General features: G+C 53.0%; 1 protein-coding gene across 2 annotated transcripts in view; it reads right to left on the reverse strand.

The window, feature by feature from the left end:
• Positions 1-319: 319 nt before the first annotated feature.
• Positions 320-22804, reverse strand: part of ABLIM3 (actin binding LIM protein family member 3) — a 107122-nt gene continuing 84637 nt past the window's right edge. The window contains exons 11-21 of one of the 2 annotated variants that reach the window (XM_040630432.1): positions 18796-18925; positions 16562-16609; positions 14101-14235; positions 12517-12581; positions 11108-11255; positions 9898-9927; positions 9262-9320; positions 8439-8499; positions 7717-7724; positions 7094-7174; positions 320-2457 (exon numbers count right to left, since the gene is read on the reverse strand). In XM_040630432.1, coding sequence (XP_040486366.1) covers positions 2344-2457; positions 7094-7174; positions 7717-7724; positions 8439-8499; positions 9262-9320; positions 9898-9927; positions 11108-11255; positions 12517-12581; positions 14101-14235; positions 16562-16609; positions 18796-18925 — 879 coding nt within the window. In that variant the 3' untranslated portion in view covers positions 320-2343. The remainder of the gene's footprint in view (positions 2458-7093; positions 7175-7716; positions 7725-8438; positions 8500-9261; positions 9321-9897; positions 9928-11107; positions 11256-12516; positions 12582-14100; positions 14236-16561; positions 16610-18795; positions 18926-22804) is intronic. The other variant, XM_040630433.1, reaches the window with a different exon arrangement.

The raw sequence follows: 22804 nt of genomic DNA on the forward strand, positions 1-22804 counted from the left end.
ACGTGACGGGTAAAGTCTTCAGTGTAGACCTTGGCCCACCATCAGTACTTAATAAAGAACTATTGTTATTCTTGCTGGTTCGGGATCACAGAACCATATTTGTCGGAACATCCTCCCCGTCTTGCAGACCCCCACCTGCTGCAGGACACAATCTGGGTGATGCTCGCCTTGTCAAGTTTTCTTAATTTACAGGAGGAGAAACTAAGGCCAAGATAGAGCTGCTCTCTAGATTCTTTTATTTTAGAAAATGTGCACGGTTCGGCCTCTTCCCCTATCACGCATTTCCACTCACACCAGAAACAACAGAAGGACACGGGCCTGGGTTGAAATTATGTGCTTTTATGGGAAACAAAAATACCCAACAACAATAACAAAAGCCCTTCATCTTGCCAAGTTCTTAACCAGTGATAATGAGGCAGTTTCAATGATTGCGTCTGGCTGGGGACATTTCTAAAGGGTCAGGACAGTTGAAAGACACTGGCCAAGAAGAGAGTTGCAGAGAGGGTTGATGTTTTAAATGAGAGTATGTTAGACCTCCTTCTGGCCCCTCATCCTATCATGCTTTCAAGTTACAGTGTCCTCTCAGTTTACAAAGATCCTTCCTGAAATTTGCTCATACGCAGTCTCTTCCAGAAAGCGCTCCTTGGTCTGCACCAACGTGCATCTGCTTTCTCAGTAATTCCACAAACACGTTCTCATGCCATCTCCGTCACTTCCTGCTTTACATCCATCATGTGTGAGTCCATGCCTGACGACACCAGTGTTAGCAGGCACGCCTCCCCCCCACAGCCCAGATCCCATGTTGATCATCTCAGGGTCCCCATCTCCCTCCCCCATGCAGTGCTCAGGATACAGTGGGGGCTCAGCATCAGCAGGTGCTCAGTGAGGGTTGCTGGGTTGGAGTCAGTTCTCTATTTGCCACGTCATATCACCAGACTTGAGAGTCATATGGTTATTTCCACTTCTTCATCTTCCCTCCGTGACCTCAAAAGGATCTACGTCAAGGCATCTCCAAGAAGGAGATTACCAACTGGGGGTCAAAGGTTTGGGGAAGGGAGGAGAGAAGTTAACGTCAAACTTTCATCCCTGCTCAAGGCGGCAAGAGGGCAGGAAAGGCAGCCACTGGGGAAATCCAGGGTGATCACGAGCAGTGTTGGCCAGTGCTTCATTTTGGAATTCCATAAGCAGCCATTCTTCTAAAGGTTTCCCCTATGAAACATGGCCAGCTTTGCAGTGGGAGCTGACGACTGGTGAGGGACTGGTTCGGTTGCCCTTCTAGCCCAGGGACCAGCAGGTGTAGACCAGAAAGCTTTCTTTGGGACATGGCCTGTATTATGTTTAGAAGGGTGTTAGAGGTTGTCTGTTTAGTTGTTCTGTTGGAGCTGTGATGGGAACGTTAGCCCTGTGGTGTGTTGAGTTGTCAGGCACATAGATCATAGTAAGGCTGAAGAATACGGGCTGTAATAATGGGCCTCTCCTCCAAAGGGGGAAGGGTCAGGAGGTGCTGGGAGCAGTGAGGGTGAGAGGAGGGTCGCAAGAAGTCCTGCAGCTCCAATTCTAACAGGTTCCTTGCTCTAGCACCTGTTGCCGGCTCCCACACCTTCCCTCGTTTCCACATCGGGGTCAGGCAACAGGGCCAGTTGGAAGTGGTGGAGGGAAGGGAAGTGCTTTTTCTTCTCCTACCATGAGACTTGGACAAGGGAGAGGTTAGGATCAAGGGCAGAAGGAGGAGGACTGAGGAGCTGCAGAGAGGCCAAGGCCCTAGCCACTTCTGTTTGCTGCTGTACTGAGTAGATCCGAGGCCCCCACGGCTAAGTGCATCACCCCCAGAGAGAACCGAACTCCTAATTGGGGGAGATGAGAAAATTCTTCACGGGCTCTCAAAGGTGCTCAGTGACTTTGGGAGATCGCTGTGGATCCTCCCGTGGGAGGGCCCCTCTGGGGCCAGTAAGGTGTGAAAACTGCATGGTCAGCATCCACCCTGGAGACTGGGGAAAGAGCCTAGAAGCAGAGAGAAGACAGATTTCTTCAGGCACCTCCTTTAGGAAAGAGATTTGGACCTTGGGGGACTCAGGTTAAGACAGATGTTTCAGTATAAAAAGGATCCCCAGTAAAAGGATGGGAGTCTCCTCAAATCCCTTCCCAAACCCCAGAGCACTTAGAAAAGAGAAAGTAAGGAGCATAAAAATATCTCAATGATGTGGGCTTGCCTGACAGTACAGAAAAGCAAGTCTCATGGCAGGCAGTGTCTCCCATTACACAAGAGAGGATTATACCGAGCTTCAGTATAGAGATTTTACATATATCTTTATATAAATGCATATATATTTATAGAGCCTCTGCCTAGAACAGCCGGGCTTGCTTCTTCAGTTCATTCCTCTTCCAGAGGGCCAGCCGGTCAAACTCGGAGATGGTCATGCCGAAGACCTGGTAGAACTCCTCCTGGGACAGGTGGCGCTGAAAGGAGGTGGGAGGGGACAGAGAAGGAACAGCTTGAGGACAACAGGTGGAGGCTGGGGACAGGTGCAGGCAGAAGCGACCCCTGTGTATTTCCTCTGGGTGTGCTGTGCTTGGCACAGTGTCTGACCCTCAGAGGTGTGGTGTGGGTAGTTGAATGCAAGAGTGTGTGCATGAATGTTTCCTTGGAGGGGCCTCCAGAGCTGGTCTGGAGGGGCTTCCCCTGCCCAAGACTCAGGTGGGGATTCTGCTTTATCTAAGTGCCTCTCGATGCATCCTGGTTGACCTCACCTATCTGCATCCTGCTCTTTGCATTCTGTGCCCCAGCGTGTGTATGAATTAATGAGGTTCTTCCTAATTTCAGGAGTAAAAGGGGTGCATGGCCAATATTTTGGGTGTACATCCTCTCATTAGTATTTTCATAAACGATCTGGAAGGCTATTCCTCAGGCCAGTCAATGAAAAAAAATTTCTGTTCATATTTTTCCACCCACTGAAATGTACTTTCGTATCTTTCTTATTTGAAAACAAATATGCCATATAATGAAACCTTGGCAAGTTTCCCTCCCCCTTTCTGCCTACCCTTCCTCTTGCCCTTCCAAGCAGCCTTGAAAGTTGATACATTGTCAAAAGCTTTCTGCGTTGGAAATATATTAACACCTGAAATGTGCCAAAATGTTAACAATTCATGCATTTAGGCAAGGGTAGAAGCATGTTCATTTCACTCTTCTTGCAACTTTTCTGGAGGTCTGAATTTTTCAAAATAAAAATTTAAGTTATGTTTGAAAAGAGATATATAGGGCTTATATCCTCCCTGAAAACCTGCTGGAATCACTGAGATGACCTGTTGGTAGCAATCATGTTAGCTCATTGAATATTGAAGGAGAGTCACTGAGAATTATGCATACAGCCACACAATAATCAGCCAACTGTCTGGCCTCTGTGAGCTCATGTTTTGGCCACATTTCCAGATCCTGAAGCAAAGGTAACTTTGATACTTTTGATAGATATCATTGGTTGCTGGTGGCTTTGAGCTGGTTTTCCAACACCTAACAGCATTTAATAACACCAGTGATTCCTTGCATTGCATTTCTGTCATGCCCGTGACTGTATGGTCACCCCCATTTTTCTCACTTAATCCTTCCAACCCCTCTGAAAACCAGAAATTATTTCTATCCAATGAAAAGATGAGAAAACCGAAAGTCAAAGAGTGAAAGTGACTAACTTGACCAAGAGGGAGGGAGGGTGGGAGGGGGCCTGGGTTTTAAGTAGCAGAGCTGAGACCAAAGTCCAGGCCTTCTGATCACAAACACAGAGCACTCTTGCCACCCCGTTGGCCAATCCCATTACTCATTCATAAATAAGTCTTCTACGAAAAATTTCAAAAATACTCAAAGGGGAGAAAATAGCACAATGTACACCCATGCTCATTACCCAGATTCAGTAGTTATCAAGAGTTTGTCACATTTGCTTCACCTGCTGTGTTTTGCGGAAGTATTTTAAAGCACACTTTAGACATTTTATCAGTTCCTGCCTCTCTAGTGTGCAGGCATCCCCCCCAGAGATGGCAAAACATACTGAAACATATTTTCTTAGGTAACCATGACAGCATGAGCAAACCTAAAAACAATTGACAATAATTCCTCGTAATTACCTAATACCTACCCATAATAATAAAATTCCCCTAATTGTCTCAAAAAGGTCTTTTTACAGTTTGGCTGTTTGAATAAGGCTTCCAACAGCATCCACATATCACATGTGGTTGTTCGACCCCTTCAGTCTCTGCCAGGCCAGACTGTGCCTTCTTTTGTCCATGCTGTCGACTTGTCTATATTTGTCTCACTCACACTCAAGCGAGGGCTGAGAAATGCTGCAGATACGGGGGAGTTCTCCACTCCTTCCATGGTAAAGACTGAGGGGGACTGTCAGTCTCATCTGTTCTTTTTTTGTTGGAGGGTGATGGTTACTATTGATTCTCTAGCTCATTTTCTCTGCTGTGCCCAAAAATCTTTTTTTCATGAGTTTCAGTGCCAAGGAATGGCTGACTCAACTTGAGTACCGTGTCCACTGTAGAACAGTCTGGAGGAGACTGAGGCTCTTCTGCTCTCCCTCTGTGAAGGGCCAGCTGGAGCCTCCTTTCTCTTGCGAGTTCTCAGAGAACCTAATGCCAACGCTTTCCCTTTGACCCTCTCCATAGACTTGAAAGCATAAAGGTGAAGTGAACAGGCTTTAGAGCAAGGCAGATATGGGTGTGTGACCTTGGACAAGTTACTTCACCCCACTGAGCCTCAATTTCCTCTTCTGGAAAGTGGGAGCATCCTAGCACCTACCTCCTGGATATAGTGAGGTTGAATGAGATGGTTCAGGTCATGGAGAGCGGCCCGCACACGGGAAGCACTCCTCGCTGGTCACTCTCACTACTGAAATGATCTCTTCATGTGGCTGTCACATGGTGGAGTCCGGTCCTCATTTCCTTTGATTTCATTTCCTCCTCATCCTCTTCCCTGTGCTCATGTGACCCAGCCACACTCACCACTTGCTGTCCTCACCTGTGTTAGGGCCTTGCCTGTGGCTTTTCCCTCTGCCCGGGATGCTCTTCCTTCTTATATAAGCATGGCTACCTCCCTCTCCTATTTTGAGCCTTTGTTTGGATGTCAGGTATGCAGTGAGATCTGCTCTGACCGCCCAATTTAACAGTGCCACTTACCTCTCCCTCTAACCCCCAATTCTCTGCTCTCATTTTACTTCTTCCCTCAGCCCTATTAATTTCCCATGTTCTAGATCATTTATTTATTATTTGTGTTATTTAGGTCTGTCTCCTCAAGTGAGAATTCTGGCTCCAAGGGGGCAGGAGTCTCTGTTTTGTTCACTGATATACTGCCAGCACCTAGAACAGGGCCTGGTCTATATAATGGACTTTCAATAAATATCTTCTGGGTGAATGACAATCTACATGCTGAGCTCCTTGAGAAGCTCTTCAGTCCCCTCCTTGAACGGTGCAGGGGGCTAGGACAGTGTTTGTAGCCCTGCGGTCTCAGCTCAGGCTCCGTGGTTGACAACCCTGAGAGCCTCTGAAAAATACCAGTGCCTGAGCGCCTTCCCCAGATTGCAATTTAATTGGTCTAGGCTGGGGTGCAGTATCGGTATTTTTAAGAAGCTTCTGATTCTTAGGGCAGGTTATACTTCCCTGGTCGGAGGTTCTGGGTGTCCTGGAGGATATAAGAGGGCAATTGGTCCTCCAGGATCAACCAGGTTTCCATGCCTTAATGCTGGCTCCACTGAGCTGCCCTGGGAGCTGTCCCCTTCAGCACCGGCAGCTACGCAAGGCTGGACGGTAAAGGAGGCCCTCGTTAAAAATGTGGGGATAATCACCGGCTTGCTAGGCTGCTAGCCCAGCCTGCTAGAGCTGGAAGGACTCACAGAGCTTCCTGGCTTGCTCACATTCCCCTCCCTCTGCTCCAGCCCTTTATTCTGGGCAAATTCTCAGCAGCCAGGTGAACGGTGGTTGATATGCTCATCCCAAGGGGTGCTGAGCCTCCTCTCTTAGAAACCTGCATTTGAATTTCACAAACATTTTCCAATGTTCCCCTGGTTCGGGCCTCATGGTAGAGGACTGACCATCTTTGTCAGAGGAAATGGATAGCTCCCTGCTCTGATACAAAGGAAGGGGAGAGGCGCTTGATCTCCACTCTGGACACAGTGCTGGGAGAGGCTGGAGGAGGGCTGAGGGACACATCCTGGGAAGGTCTTAGGAGCCCTGGGACACACACATCATTACAGGGGGTCCTGAGGAGTGAATAGGCTGGCAAGTTGGGAAGGGCATTCTAAGAGAGGGAGAGGCAGGGAGAAGCACCGTAGAAAGGGCAGAGTGTGCTCTAGGATCAGAGGCCCAGGCACCGGAAGTCCAGGCCAAGTGGAGCGGACTGCTGGAAAGCCCGATGCTGTGCTCAGCCCTGCCTCTGTGCTTTATTTGTGCTGTCCCACTCATCATGATGCTCTCCTTCCCCTCTCCACCCATCCAAACCTGCTCCATCGAAGTCTTTGCATCCAGGACACAGCCAGACTCTGTGCCAAGGGCTCTGTGTGTAGTGTCTCATTTACTTCCATGGGCACCTTGAAGGAAACACGACAACGGCCCCACTCCACAGAGGAAAAAACTAAGGTTTGGAGAGATTGTTACTTGGCCAAGCTGTCTGCCTAGGGATGGCGGGACCAGGGCTGGACCAGGAATCTGATGCGAGGCTACCTCATGCTTTTACCTTCTACACAGTGTTGACTCCCTTGTGCTCCCCACGAGGAGCACCGGTTTTCTGTACCATCCTGCAGAAAACCAGTGCTATGTTTCTTCCTATCAACCAGACTGCAGGCCCCTGCGGGCGGGAACCACATCTAGCTCTTGTCTTAAGTCTGCAGAAGCATCAGGTGGGGACACTTCACTGCTGTGCACCAGATGCTAATCGAATGCATAGCAATGTCTAGTCTTAGGCTAAAGAAACGAGGTTGGCCTCTCCACTTTTTCCACAAGCTATGTGACCTTAAAGCTCTTCGTTTTGCCTGCCCTCCTGAGCTGGGTTACAATGGGCAACTTCTGGAATCCTTTCAAACCCAAAGGCTCCTGCTCAGTTTTCTAGACCCACCTCTAAACGCGTCCGGTCCACATCCTTGGGCAGCCGATTTCTTCCTCTTGTAGTCACCAGCAGCAGCTCATAAGGGTAGATCTGAGGAGAGAGGACAGGGTGGGGGTGGGGCACCAGGCTGGCTGAAGGTGGTGGGCTTGTCCCTCCAGCCACATTTTGTGTCTGGGCACCCTCCTCTCCCCAGACAGGGCCAGAGGTGAAATTCTGGAGGAAGGGCTGTGTCTGTTCTCCTTGGGGGTGCCTGGCGGCCTCAAGGCACCTTCTCCCCAAAGGCAAAACCCGAGTCCCTTAATGCTGCCAGGAATGAGCTTGGTGGCATTTGATATTAATGTGGCATAAGGCCTCCTAATTGTAAATGTCTAATGTCTGATGATTGGGAAGCCTTCAGAAAGTCTCTGAGGTCCACGGGGAATTGTCTGATTTTAGTGGGAAAGACACATGGGGCAGAATTCAGGGAAAGGAGGCCAAGGAGGGGCTGGGAATGCTGGGCTGAAGAGGACCCTTGAAGTTATCTATTCGATAGCCCCTTCCCTGAGTAGAGAGTGCTGTCATCTTTCTGCTGGGTCCCAATGTAGCAGCATCCAGGGTCTCAAAGACCCCCAGAGTCTCTGTATCTTCTTTACCTTGTACTCTGTGGAGAGAGAAGAGAGACACACAAAATGGAAATATGTTGGTTTTCCCTTTGCATCACTAGACTAGCCTCTGTCTTAGAGTCTCTGTCCTTGTCGAATACACCCCGAATCAAGGCTGGGAGAAGCACAATGCACAGCTGGAGACAGGGGCTGGGCTGATCCCGAGATAGGGTTTTAGATGAAAAATGACTTTTGAGATAATCAGAATAGCAATAAGAACAATCTGAGATTGTGAAGCCCTCGGGCAAGACCCTCCATCCTCAGAGGAATCCTCCAGCGTTTTGATGCGGGCTTGTCTTCCTGCCTGAGCCTGCTTGTAGGAGCCGCTGGAAGCGGGCAGGGGAGCATCACAGGCAGAGAGCGCGAAGCTCATGGAACGTTTGCTGGGAACAATGTGCATTTGGCTCTGAGTGTTTCCCTCCACCCGGGGCTGGCAGGCAACTCTGGCTCAGCAATACGACTCTGCAATGGTTCTGGGAACCCAGATGGGACAGATGGCCTGGAGATCACCCAAGGCCAGGGACTCAAGAGGATGAGGGAAGAGGAGGGGAAAAGGGAGGGAATGGGAAGTGAAAGGGAGTGTGGGAACTCGGGGTTTGGACAGAACCCAGCGTAGGGCCAGAATCCCGTTTGTGGAAGGTCAAGCGCAGTCACGCAGTCACGAGCAGTGCATCCAAAGCCACTGTTGAGTCCCAAGGGAGGCTGGCACTCACCTCGCATGCCCCAGTTGACGGCGTTCATGCTGTCATAGTGGAAGAGGTCTGCGCTGGGTGTCTGCAGGGGAGACAGAGCCAGGGCTGGCCTGAGCACGCTCACTGCTGCCTTCCTGAAGCCCTCCCCCGCTCCCGGAAATGGCCCCTCTCAGAGAAGCCTCCGTCTCAAGTCAGGCTGACCTAACTCAGGCCACACCCCCGCTGCCTAAGGGTGGCACGTAGTAGGCACTCGATAAATACTCATTTCTTGGTGAACTACATTTCATGCTTTCTCTTGCTGCTCTGATACCACTTTGCCTATGAAATCTGCCCTGGCAGCTCTACTGAAATTGCAAGGGTGCCTGGGGGCTCAGTCAGTTAAACACCTGCCTTCGGCTCAGGTCATGATCACAGCGTCCGGGGACCCCCTGCTTCTCCCTCTCCTTCTGCCCCTCACCTGCTTGTGCTCTCTCTCTCTCAAATAAATAAATAAAATCTTTAAGTAATAAATAACTAAAATTGCAAGTTGCCCCCTCCCCAAACTGCTAATCCCCTTTATCCTGCTCCAGGTTTTCCTTTTCTTCCCCCTAGCACGTTACGAACTTCTATATTCTCTATAATGTGACTTGCATACTCTTGACCACTTGTTTTCGGTTTCTCTCTACAAGAATAGAAGCTCCAAGGGTCAGGGGCCATGGATGCATTGCAAGTACGCGGCGTATATGAAAGCTTTCAATTAATATCTGTTGCATGAGCAAATGTCATGTCTCGGCTCTGAGGGTGTGGCGCTAATGCTGGACTTGTTAACATCTTGGGGGCAACGTCCCAGCACAGCTTCTCTTACCCTGTGCAGCCCGTTCCTTCGGTAGGCAGGCAGGGAGGCGGATTTGGAGATGAGGGGGTCTGAAAAGAAACAGCCAAACAATTCCCAGGAGCCCTAAGCCAGGGGTCCCTGTCCCAGAGGCCGTCTGGCTGCATATGGCCAATAGTGTTCCCCGACCCGGTGGGAAGTGGGAAGAGGCAAAGGCCACCAGCTCCTCCCCCTGCTCCACAGACACGCAACTGACCATCTTAGAGACGCCTCGCCCGGGCAGAACTCCAGGCCTGCACGAAGCCCATGCACACAGTCTTGTGGCCTCACCCTATACACATCTGTGCTCCTGTGATGAACCCCTGTGTCCTGGCCACAGGTGGCTCTGGACAAAGGCCCTGGACTCAGAGTCGAGCTCAGAGCCCAGACAGGTAGGCTCCCACATGGATGGAAGGGACTCCAGTTCTTTCTTTCTCTCTGGGAGCTATTGGGCTTGGCAACCCTGGTTCCAGAGCCAAAGATGGAGGCCTACGTCTGACAAACACAATGGGGTGGACCATTTGAGATCAGGACTGTGCTGGGACATCCCAGCTACAGGGGACCCACAACCAGCTCAGCTCTGGCTCTCACAGGACACGACAGGCTGAAGGTAGGGCAGGCAGAACATACCGCTGTCAGCCAAGTAGTGGGACCGAGGGGCTGCAAGAGAGAAAAGCCAGAGATCAGCATTCATGGGGAGAGAGAGACATGGTGGAAAGTTCATGGGACAAACAGACCTGGCTCCCATTCCTGGGCTACCCTAGCTGGTGGGGAGAAGGGGCCTCCTCCACTACCTCCTTTCTCACTGGTCCATTTCCAGGAGCTGCTCCTGCCCCGGGGGCAAAGCAGGTGCTCTGTGATATTTGCTGCCCGGATGCCATTGAACAGAACTGGCCTTAGAACGGCACTGGCGCATTGCGCAGAGCCCAGAGCCAGGAGCTGGGAACAGTGCCCCTACCTGGCCAAACAGGGAAACAGGCTCATCAATTTAGCCTGGCTCTGCGATTAGCAGATACCTAACTTCTATACGTTACTCCATTATGATTTGGTTTTCTCGTAGTAAAATGGAGAGAGATAGCGTCTCCTTTATAGGTGAAGAATATATGACATATAGTACCATAAGGTATTAGCACAGTGACTGACAACATACAAAACACTCAATAAAACTGGCTTTATCATCTTGACCACCACAATCTTCAATCTCAGCTAAAGTCAAGGTGCAGTGTGGTAAAGAGGGAACAGCTTTTGGCCTTGGAGTTCCTCTGACTTGGGCCTGATCCTGGCTCTGTCATTTACCAGCTTATTGACCTTGGGCAATTAGTAAGCTCATGTCTCTCATCTGTAAAGTGGGTGATAATAATCCCTCTACATTCCCAGTCTTTGTGAGGACCAAGAGTAATAATGTATTGAGTTGAGATAGGATTTCCCGGCAGGACTGACTCCCACAGGGGTAAGAAAGGGAGGGAAGCATGCAGTTGTCCAGAAACAGGGAGAAGCTTACAATGAGAGGATCTCTGGGCAGAGCACTTGCATCAAGCGTCTGCTTGTTTACCTCCTGTGATGGGGGGCTCACTACCTCAAGAGCCAGTCCCTTATATCTTTGGGCCATTCAGGCTATTAGAAGACATTTTTCTTTACACTGAACCTGACTACAAGTCACAGCTTGATGCCCCAAAGAAACAAATGCCTGCTCAGGGCAGAATAGGGTCTTACTTAGTGCCCCATGCAGCACCTCCCCAAGTCTGTATTCTAGACCCAGGCAGGGCCGTGGGAGTTCAGATTCTTTGAGGGAGTTGACAGGAAGTGCCCCCAGCCCGCAGACTTCCAGGGTGGTGCTTACAGCCATTGAGGGACATCTCATAGCCAGCTGTGTGCAGGGCTTCCCGGCTGCTGGTGGAGCTCCGGGGCGGGGTCCAGGGATCCGCGTAGGAGCTGGACCGGGCCTTCATCTCCTCCTTCAGAATCAGGCGGCCGATTCCGCTCTGGAGCTGGGCGTCGGGGGAGGACCAAGATGAAGTGGGAGGGAAGCAGACAACAGGAAGCAGAACAGGCTTGGGACAAAGGCCGGGTGGCCACATTGTGGGGAACCTCTGTCATTTTCACCTTCCCGTCATCCCTCCCTTTCCGCAGCTGCCTTTGGGACTTCGTCTCTCTTCCACAAGTGGTCCTGAGCTCTGGGGAGGGGGAGGTGGGTCTGATGGAGGGCACCGAAAGCCAGCCTGGCCTAGGGCAGGTGGTGGAAGGCTTCAGCCAGGCCAGGAAGGGCCTTCCTTGGGACTCTGGTTGTTGCTGGCACTCATCTCTTTAAAACCATTTTTTATTGAGGTGAAATTCACATCTGATACGATTAACCACTTTAAAGTAAACACTGCAGTGGCATTTAGTACGACCACCACCTCTGTCTAGTTCCAAACAGTTTTGAACCCTCCCCCCCCAAAAAAAACCCAAAAAGACCCTGGACCGAGTAAGCAGGCACTCCTTCTCTCCCTCCCCTCCCGGGCCCTGGTGTTCACTAGTCTGTGTCTGGCCCTGTGGGTTTACCTACTCTGCACATCTCGTATCAATGGAATCATCCAGTATGTGGGCTTTGGGGTCTGGCTTCTTTCCCTCAACATAATGTCTTCGCGGTTCGTCCGCACTGTGGCCCGTATCAGTCCTTCGTTCCTGTTTCTGTCTGGGTAACGTTCCGTTGGACGCATGCACCATGATTTACTTCTCCATTTGTGAACGGATGGACATTTGGGCGCTTCCTCCTCTTGGCTCTTGTGACTAGTGCTGCTATGAAGATCATGGACGTGTGCTTGTTTGAGTCCCGGTTTTCAATTCTTCTGGGTAAGTACCCAGGAGTGCAATCGCCAGGTCATAGGGTAGTTCTGTTTAACTTTCCGAGGAACCTCCAAACCATTTTCCCCCGGTGGCCACACTACTTTCCACTCCCACCAGCAGTGCATGAAAGCTGCGGGCACCCACTTGTCACCACAGAAGAAGAACCTTCCCCGGGCATGAGGCCAACGCAGCGGTGAGCCAGCACAGGAGAAGAGAGAGACAACTTTCCTATGGCAATTTGCTGAACAGCCGGATCTAGCCATACCTGAAACTTCCCCTCCCGTTTGACTTTTGGGTTATGCAAAGCTACATGTTTCTTTTTTCTACCGTAAGTGGGTTTGAATTTGGTTTCTGTCACTAGCAAATGATCAAATCCTCAGTAACACCTGTCTAGGCATCTCGTCCAGGGTGGACGCCACTCACCTTGTGCATGCTGCGGTCGAAGTCGTCCTCCTCTCCTCCAGATGAGAACCTTCTGGCTCGGGGCACTGCCAAAAGACAGCTGGGATCAGCTCCCGCGTGTGCTCCCCACTCAGCCTGCCCCCGGCAGAGGGCCTAGAGGGACACAGAGCCTCGGCAGGTGGGGGTTTCCTCTCAGCCCCCGCACTTTCTAGCCGAGTGACCCTGAGCGAGCGTACTTTGCTGAACCGCCCCTCCACCGGGGGCCTCCCGTACGGAGAGGCCCAGCAGCCCTTCCCATTCCCGGGCGTGAGGAGCTGGTGAATCCGACTGCCAAACCCGGCTAACGAGCCTCGATGTTGGGACTTTTCCCGCCACTGGTGGGAGAGAGAAGTCCTCTTTCTGTCCAGAGTAGGATATAAGCCTCGATGGGCTGGAGCTCATCTTGCCACAACCGGGGCAGGGCCAGCCTGAGAACGGAGCCACCCCAGGGACAGGACATGCTCTGACAATGGTGGCCATTCACCTCTGCATCCAGCGGTGCCTCAAAAACTTTCACTCCCATGACCCAGAAAATCCCTGTGTTGGCTTAAGCCGATTGGAGTTCTTTCTGTCTTTGGTTTGTTCTTTCGTGATTGAAATGCTGTAGGATCCCTCCGCCCACCACGTCTCCCCCCAGACACGTGTATCTCTCGGAGATCTCGGTCTGCTTCGGGGTGTAGTTGTGTTGTGTCTTAGCTCCTTTTCCAAATGCAGTTTTTGAGGGCAAGGAAGGGCCCATCTCCGAGCTCCTGTGAGGCTTTGCTCAGAATGGACGTTCAGTTAGGAAAGGTGTGTGCTGAGTCAAAAAGGAGCTTGATGAAAATGCAACCCGTGCTTGAAAGAAACAGCTCGAGATGCCCGACTGGGTGGGATGGCGCCCCGAGGACCATGAAGACTGCAGCAGGGTGCCTACAAGAGTCTTCCATCCCGCACAAACTCCCTTTTCTAGCTTCCAAACCGCTTTCCACCCCAGAGCCAAAGTGGTCTCTGAAACCCACGCATCTGATCCTGTCACCTTCAACGGCTTCCTACTGTTTAGGATAGAGACCCAAATTCTTGCTTCAGTGCACAAGGCCCCGTGGGATCCAGCCCCTTGCGCCCCACCTGCTTCCCTCCCTCTCTGGCTCCCCGTTAAGCTGACAGCCTTTCCTTTCTTCCGGGGGAGCCTGCCCTCCCAGCCGGGATCTTTGAAGATGTGATTCTATACTCTGCTGGCTTACCTCCACCCCACTCTTCCTGTGGCAGCTGAGGCTCTGCTTTGAGACGGTTTCATCACCTTCCAGGCTGCACAGCATGCCCCTGCCATCATCTCCCCCCTCCTGTGTGTCACCTCCTTGCTGCACGTCACCTCCCTCTCCAGCTGGAACCTGGGTCTCCTCCACAAAGGCAAGGACCTGGTCTATTTCACTCCCCAGTGGCTCACTAGAGCCCAAGGCTGGCCCTCAGTACACGTTCGCTGAATGAATAAATGAACAACTGTGTGGAGGAGGGGGCAGCCGTCCTAACTCTGGGTCCCTGGCGCAGGTGACAGGGCTCTGGTCCAGGCTCCTCTGTGGAGCGTGTTACCTTTGGGGGACCCATGGTAGGTCCAGTACTCGGACTCTGCAGCATAGTAGGGGTCCGGTGAGTAGGCTGGACTGTACTTGGAGGCCTGGCTGATGTCTTCACTTGTTTTGCTCTTGGTTGCTGTTGACAAATCGCCTGCAAAGGACCCAAGGAGAGAGCTTCAGGGAAGCAGAGTGTCCTAGAAGAGTGTGCTGTACACTTTTTTCCTGCCTCGGCCAGGCTCCAGCCCAGGGGAGTGAGGGCACTTTGAGGCCAGGGTCTGGAACACAGAGCATCAGAGCTGGAAAAGCCCTGAGGCCAAGCCCCTCATGTTACAGCTGAGAATCTGGATGCCAAGGAGGGGAAGGGGCTTGCTGAAGACCACACAGCAAGTAGACCAGACTTGGACCGGACCCCAGCTCAGGGCTCCTGCTACCACATTCCATGGACTCCCAGGTCTGCTCCCAAGTGAACACTAAGGCCATGGCTCCTCCAAGTAAGATTAGACAGGTCCCAGGTGATCCCATGCCCTTACCTTCCTCAGCCTCTACAAGCCTGCCTTGTTTGGGATTTGAGCCATACCTAGGGCGGAAGTGGCCAAGGACGGCCATGCGGCATGTCAACTTCCTCCTCACGCTGAAATGCCAAACCTTGCCTGGGGAGACACTACGGCCCAAAGAAAGGAGCACTGGACAGGTAATCAACAATGCTGGGTTCTGGCCCCGGCTCTGCCACTTAACTTAGCTGTAACACTGGGTACATCCTGTCCTTCCCTGCCTCAGTTTCCTTATTTGTAAGTATCTGAACTGGTCAGCTGGTTTAGGTGCCCCCCAGGTTTAAGCTTCCACAACATGGACCATCAGACCTACTGCAGACACAGAACCTTCCAGGTTCAGGTTCTTTCAGACCATCAGTGACTTTAGCACAACCCAAAGCCTGTCGAGAGGCTGACTAGGGCCGAGAGAGGGCTGGGGAAACAAGGGGGCCCCTGACCATCTCTCAGGAGAGAAGTGACAGGGACAGCCTCTCACCCCGTGCAGCCAGAGCAGGAGAGGGGCCTGGGGTCGGCCTCTTGCCAGCTCCAGCCTGTGCACCCTCCCCCAGCAGCACTGGCTTCCAAAGCTTCCAGAGCTTCCAGATTCTCTTACACTGGGGTCCTGGGCAGTCCCTCCCACCCCAACTGATGTCATTCAGCCTTTGCACATGCCCGTTTGTCCATGCAATCCCCCTCTACCCCAAACTCCTCCAGAGCCTGCTCTGGCGCTGCCCCTCGAGCCCTTCTGGAAAATCCCACACAGTCCCAAGGCGTCTTGAGACCTGGGGCCCCTTTCTGGACAAACTGGCTTCGTCACGGTTGGTACCTTTCTGTGGCCCCTTGGGGTACATGGCTTGTCCTTCACAGCCACACAGAGATAGGGCCCCTCTGAACCTGAGGACGTTGTCAGGTCTTAAGCCAGAGCCACCATTTGTATTTGTCTGACCCCTCCACCCCTCAGTGAGCTCAGATCCCAGTACCGGGCTGCCTCCGCCTGTTTCTGTGTTTTTCGGATTCTGCACTCCCCTCTGTTACCAGGTAGACTGTAGTCACGGTGGCGGGGTGGGGGTGGGGGGCACAGGGTCGCAACTGCACCTCTGCTCCTCAAGGCAAGGGGTGTGCTTTGTCAGCTAAGGCTCCGTAAGTGCGTTTGCAAGAAGGAACAGGAGGTCTCAGTGACGCCTGATTTGGTGGTTCCCATACGGAGCGCAAGTAGGAATCATGAATGAGGCCGGTTACCCTGCAGATTCCTAGGTCACACTCCCAGTGTTTCTAATAAGAAAGTCTAGGGCAGGGGAGAGGCCAGGACATCTGTTTTTTAAATAAGTGTCTCAGATACAGGTGGTCCACGGACCATTCTCAAAGAAACACTGAATGAGTGGAAGAATGAAGGCACCCTCATCAAAGCCCTGCTCCTTTCTCATCCACATCTCCTCCCCAAGGCTTCATTGACTCTCAGGACACAGTGACTGAGAATAGCTTAGAGCAGTGGTTTCCAAGCTGGGGCGGGCTTTGGAAGCCCTGGAGAAACTGTTACAAACACAAAATTGCGATTGGCAGGTCCGGGGTGGGGTGCAGGAGTCGGTATGCCTCCCGCAGGGTACTAACGATCGTCAAACTTGAGCATCCACGCCTGGGAATGCTCCCAGTGCACGTGCGCTTGCCAAGGGCTGCTGTGCCCGAGGAATCTAGGACACCAGACAGTGGGGACGGGGGTGGGAAAGGAGGTGGGAAAACATTTAGGGGACACGAGGCCTTCCTTGATCTTTTGAAGTGACACCAAACTCCTCTCCAGTGTCACCTCAAGTGACTGGGGGATAGCCAACAAGAAAGGCCAAATTGCAGCCTTGCGCGTGTCCCCTCCTGGTGGCTCAGGTAGACCATCAGCAAAGATGGTTACCGGCCCCGCCCCCTGTCTGGCCACGCCCTCTCTGCCCGGGACCGTACCATGCCGTTTGTAGATCGGGGGTTTCCGGTAGATGTTACTCTCTCCAGCTGCCAGGCAGACAAGGAAGGGACCATGGGGAGGAGAGAGAGAGAGATATAGAGAGGGAGAGAGGAGGAAGGAGACAGCAGTCGGTCAGCTGATCTCAGAAAGAGAGGCAGTCAGCATCCTTCCCGAGGGTCCATCATCTTTCCCTGCTGGACCTGCTCTTCCAAAACTCAACTTCCAACCTCAACCCATGAGGTTCTAAGAAAGGTGAGGGCAGAGGAATGGATGGATTCTAACGGTGCTGAGGAAGGGACTGGGGCTCGAATGGTGGGCATGCAGGCGCGAGGCAGCGCGTGCTCAGCAGGACCCCATGCAGGAAGGTGTCCCCCGCCTCCCCCCAGCAGCCACGCCTCATTCCACATGGAAGTCTCCAGAATGCTGCAGCCGCCCGTTCAGCATGACCGGCCTCCCACTCCCTCAAAAACAGACAGGATGGGAACTTTCTGGGGCAGTTGAGAAAGGTATAGATGAAAAAGCAGGATGAACTCCTGGAGAAAAGTGGGGAGTAAAATTCTGAGCTCAGAGTTGGGAGACCAGGTTCCAGGCCCAGCTCTGCTGAACTCAGAGGGAGCCCCTGTCTAAACCATCTACAATGTCACCTGGCCCCTGCCTTCCTTTTATGTCCTATCGCTCCCCTCCTGCTCACCACTTCCAGCCACGCTGGACTGCTACCAGTTCAGTGTTTCAGGGCCTTTGCACTTGCTATGTCCTCTGCCCAGGACTTTTTCCTTAGGATCTTCACACGGCTGGCTCCTTCTCAACTTTTGACCTCAATGTCACCTGCTACAAGAAGCCCTTTCTGACCACCCTACCTAGCCCAGCCTCCCCCACCCCAGTCACTCTATCACAATGCCCTGTCTTATTATGTTTACTGCACATATCATTTACCTGAAATTACCCTTTTACTTGTTTGTGTACTCATTTATTAACTTTCTCCCCATGCACAAACACCATGAAGGCAGGGTCTGGGCTAGTTTGAGCACATTTGCAACCTCAGGGCCCAGAACAGTGCCTGGCTGTACAGAGGGAACAGCGGAAAGGCTCAGGGAAGTTAAGGAACTGGCCTGAGGTCACAGGCTTCTCAGTGGTGGAATTGGGATTCAGTCCCAGGAGTTTTGATGCAAAAAGCGCATGACTTTCAGGGCGGTTACTGCCTCGTCCCATCACGGCCCTCAGACATCCGAGGCACTTTTCCGGCTGCTTCCTGGCGGGCTTGATCAGGGCTGGCTGTGTCATGTGGGTGGACTAAAGCCCATGGGCGTGTCGGGACTGCAGGATGGGTTAGTGTGGGTGACTGGTTAGGGAGGGTCCCCAGGAAGCGGCTTCTCCTGCTGCCGGTGCCGGTGCCGGCGACCCCGTAGAGCATGCACCCATGCTGGAATTGCGGGCTGGCAGCCTACCTGGGATGTGAAAGTGCTTGGGAGCCTGGTAAGAGGTCGGAGTGGAGGACCTCACATCTAACTGGCTATGGTATGGAGAGCTCCGGCCACTCTCGGGCCCTGGAGCGCGCAGGCAGTGGTCCCCAGAGAGAACAGAGGCACAGAGAAAACAGGCATTACTGCGGTGGCAGTTAAGGCAGCAGTGACATGATGACAGCAGGGATGGTAGGGAGGGGCTGTGCTCTCATGCACCATGTCTGCAGAAACAAGCTCGAGCCTCTTTTCTAGCCTCACCCCAAAGTCAGGTGGTAAGCATCAACTCCACTGAGCTTCCAGGAAGGTGTCTTTGGACCCCTTGGCTCCCCAGCACCCCTCTCAGTTGCTTCTTTCCTCCACCCAAGCCCCTGCTTCACCCCTAACCTCAAGGCAGCTGTGGATGATCTGACCAGATGGGGTAAGGCTGGGCCTGTTTCTGGTCCTCTGGCCCTCTGGATGGGGCAGGCCAAAGGACAAGGACAGACGAGTCTTCTTCCAGCCAGGGCTGCTGCGCTGCCTGCCACTCTCCTCCCCTGGCAGCTTACCACCCACCTTCCTGCTGCTTCTCAGCTCCACGTGCCCCTTCTCTCCCCCCACCAGGGGCACGTCAGTTAGGCCTGGCTGGTCCCCTGGGTGGTCACAGGCCTCCAGAGGGCCATGCTGTGACGGAGCTCCTGGGGGAAGCCCTGGGCTGTCTCTGCAGCTGGCGACAGCCAGCCACTGCATGGTCCCCCTGGTCCTTCCTGTTCCTTCAGGGGCTTCCCCCTCCTTACCGGAGCGGTAGTAGTGGTGAGGCGAGCGGGAAAAGGTGGGGGACATGCCCTGCCGGCTGTAGGTGGGGGAGTCGATGTATCCGGGGCTGGAGGCCCTTCTCTGTCGGAGGTCCAGGTTCTCGTAGATGTCCTGGGGGAGGAAGTGGGCCATGAGCCAGGCCAGCAATTAAACCAGCCTGTGGCCCCAGGGTCCAGCAGGCAGGTGGGGGAGTGACATGGGGTCCAGGAATCTAGGGGGCTGAGGATTTTAAATTCATAGTGCTGCCCTTCTGAATACAGAGGCCCCTTCCCTGAGTTATACACATAGCCTGAAGAAAGCTGTAGACAATTTTTGGGGCCTTCACCCATCACTCACAATCTCTCGAATAGGACCCGTGGGTCAGGCGCCTGGAATCCTGGCCAAGGATCACAGGAGCATCAGGGAGGCTCCCTTCGGGTACAGAGGGCACATCCTCTACCGTTAAGCCGCAGTCACTTCCTCCAGGTCATGCTCCTAAGTGTCCCGTACGTACCCTGGTCGGGGAGCACGCCGGGAGGCTGAGGGGGGCGTGAAACCAGGGGTCTGCTCGGGCAGCATAAAGGGACACAGGTATAGAAAATGTCTCCCCGAACCAGATCAATTACCTGGGAGTAGGGAGATAATGTTCCCAGCGACTTAGAAGCGAAGAGTTTGAAGGCCATCGTGGGAGGAGCAAAGGAGAGAGCGGAGGGAGAGAGGAAGAAGGGTTAGGTAGCTGAGCAGAGTGGGCCCGCAGCTGCTTCGGGGCCTCCCTCCCAGACAGCAGCCGTGCTTAGCGTGCTGGAACCCTAGCAGTGCCGACAGGTAGTCGGAAACCCTGAGATCATGCCCTTCGTTTACCAAAGGGAAACCAAGGCCCAGAGAGGGAACGGGGTGGCTTGGGGCCTCTCAGGTACAATGTGGTAGGGTCTTCACTTGGACCCAGTCTTCTCTACCACTAGCTCAGAGCCATTTCGTGATCTGCCCTGTCACACCAGTTTGTGACCCCTCCGTGGTTCATGAGGACAATGTGCAGGGCCGGGGACCCAAATGTTGGGCCAGCCAAGGGCCTGGCTGCTGCCATCCATGTGGGAGTTGGGCCGGTGGGTGGTGCGGCGGCTGGCGCTGGAGCATTCCGTCTGCAGAGGGCAGCGGCTGCTCAGCCCCCGGGACCCCTACCCCATGGTAATGCCGCTCCCGGCTTTTCCAAGACAAGTCAGAAATGCAGGTTCTTGTGTGAACTTTCTGCATGTTTAAATGTTGGCAACTAAATTACATTTTAAAAAGGTACTTAGTGAAGCAACACAAATCTGGGGGTTGGCTTTGGTCTGTGGGCCCAGTATGCCATTTCTGGCTTCAGGACCATCCGTTTCCGCCTGGTCCTCCTTTCCTGGTTCATTTCAGGGGCCAGAGCCCCAGGATTCTCAGCATTGGGCTCTCTAACCAAATGAACCCTAATTCCCTTAGAGAGGAAGGGGACAGTGGTGGGGTGGGGACAAGAGCCTGGGTCCCTGCTCTCCAGGCCAGGGCTCCTTCTTCTTTCAACAGTCTCTGCTCAGGGGCCCTGAATGGGGTTAGGACTCGCCTGAGATACAGCTTGCCAGGACCTTCAGGGTAATAGCCACTTGCCTTCTCCAGAGAACGCTTTCTCTTGCCCAGCAACCATTTAATTCTTCCGAAAGCCATCTGATGCTGAGTTCTTAAAAAGCACCTCTGGCTTTGAGCAGAGGGGCGCATTCGTGGTGGCCAGGTACGACAGCCAGAGAACCTACCTAGCAGGGATCATAAACCTGAATGCCCACGGAGCCTGTCAGGGATGAGAGCCATGGGCTGTGTATAAAATTACTCCACTAGAAGAAAAACAGTAAATCAAGTGATAGGTGGTCACAGGTTCTTGGCTTCAATGCTGGGGTTCTCAGAGAATGGTGGAAACTGGGGAGAGCTGGGGAGAACTGGGGAGTCCAGGCCCTCAAGTAGGCACTGCTCCCCCCTCCAGATAATGGAAATACACCTGCTCTGGTTTTTCAAGAAAAGCCAGATGTTTGGATGAAATCACTTGATTTTTAAATGTTGACTATAAATTCCAGTTTAAAAGAGTGCAGGGGCCAACACTGGAGGCCAAAGTGTCTGTGATGGAGTGGCTGGGGACCGTGCGGGCCTTCTCTCCCCAGGAGCCCCGGAGAGCGGGGCGAGATGCCGTACCTCTCCATAGCCACATCTCTCCAGCATCTCGTCGGACGTGTATCTGGAATGAGGCTCGTAGGAAATGAGGTCGGGGCGTTGTACCTCGTAGATGGACTTAACCTTGGGGAGAGCTGCCAGGTCTTTGTAATTAAGGATCTCATTATCCACTTTAGCCTGGGGAAGAGGAAAGGTACAGGAAAGAGACAGAGAGATAAGAGGGAAAAGAGAGAGGAAACAAAAACCAGGCACAGGGGAAAGAGCTTCTCTAGTTTCCACGAAAAACAGAACATTACTAGGACGGAAGATGCACAGAATGTTAGAATCAGACAGGTCTTAGAGGCCATCCCTTCCAACAGGGCTCACACTGGTTGAGCGCATTTTATGCGTGAGGCCCTGCACTTTGCAGGAATTGTCTCCTCTAAGAGTCCTGATGCCTCTGTGAAGTCAGTGGCAATGTTATTACTGTTTTCCAAACGAGGCTCAGACGGTTCTGAACTTTGTGTCCCTTCGCCAGTAGGTTTGAATCCTGTCTGAACTACCCAGCCTGGGTGGGGACTGCCTTCCGACCCCACACAGGGAGGACATCCTCACTCACAGCCCCTTGAAGGTGACTGAGACGGTAAAGACAGAATTAATCAGGTGAAGCCCGAGCTAACATTTGGGGAGCCCTTAGGGCGAGCCAGACTCCGTCTGAAGTCCCTTGTAGGGATTCACTCCCTTAGCTCCTACAGCTCACAACGCTACTAGCAGCCCCCAAATCATCTTCATTGCTGAATAAGGAAACAGGCACGGAGAAGCCATGAACTTGCCCAAGGCTGCATGACTAGTAAGTAGCAAAATCAGAATTTAAGCCCGGCCAGTCCGGCCTGAGGACTTGCCTTCCCGGCGGCCCCTGCAAGCTTTGCAGGGTGGGGAGCTCACTGTCTGACAGGGGGCGGAGGGCTGCCCTCAGAAAGCAGGCCCTACATTGAACTGAGACGAGCCTCTAGCCACTACCTGATGTTGGCTGAGCCCGGCCTTCCAGAACAGCGTGGATTAAGAGACGGCTTCCCCTTGTATGGGACAGACCGCTTCTTGGGGCTCCCGAAGCCCTGTCCTTTCCATGTCTGCACCCTTCAGCTGCTCCCTCTGTGACTGGCTTCTGCTGTGGTCAGCCACGATCTGTCTCCCCATCACTACTGTGACTTGCGAGGTCCTGACACGAGGTAAAGCGAGAGGCCACTAGACAGAGACTCCAAGGAAACTATATTGTCCAAATAACATTCTTCCAGTGCCTGGGGGCCCAGGTGAGTCTCAAGGCCAGAACTATTGTGGAGAAAGCAACTCTCATTAAGACCTTACAAGCACTGCTATTTGAAACCTATTCCAAGGCCCTCCCACTAGTCTGTCCCCGTCCCAGTCCACCGCTGTTTGGGCGCTCTGCTGTTCATTCTGCATTGCCTCTAGATGCACCATCCATTCCTCCTTGCCCTGATTTGGGCTCCGAGGCCCCATGGACTGCATCAGAGGCTCCCTGGCTTCCAGCTGGGTTGGGCCAGTGGGGGGCACCGCAGACTGGGGGGTGGTGGAGAGAGAGGCTGCACACCTGTCCCCTGGCACTGCCCTGGCATCAGCGGCTGGTGGGGGGCATGGCTCCCAACCAGGGCTGCCTTTCACAGCTCCAGCTTTCGTTGGACCCTTTCTTCAGGCCTAGGGTGGTGACAGCTCCTGCTGTTGTAGACCCTGGATGCCACACGATGTCTTGTGGGTCCCCTAACCCAGCCTACACCTCTGTAAATGGTCTCTTCACAAAACCGTCCTCAGTAAAACCCTCAGAAGTGGGCCATC

The sequence above is a fragment of the Ursus maritimus genome, unplaced genomic scaffold (genome assembly GCF_017311325.1).
Source record: "Ursus maritimus isolate PB19 unplaced genomic scaffold, ASM1731132v1 scaffold_15, whole genome shotgun sequence".
Taxonomy (NCBI): Eukaryota; Metazoa; Chordata; class Mammalia; order Carnivora; family Ursidae; genus Ursus; species Ursus maritimus.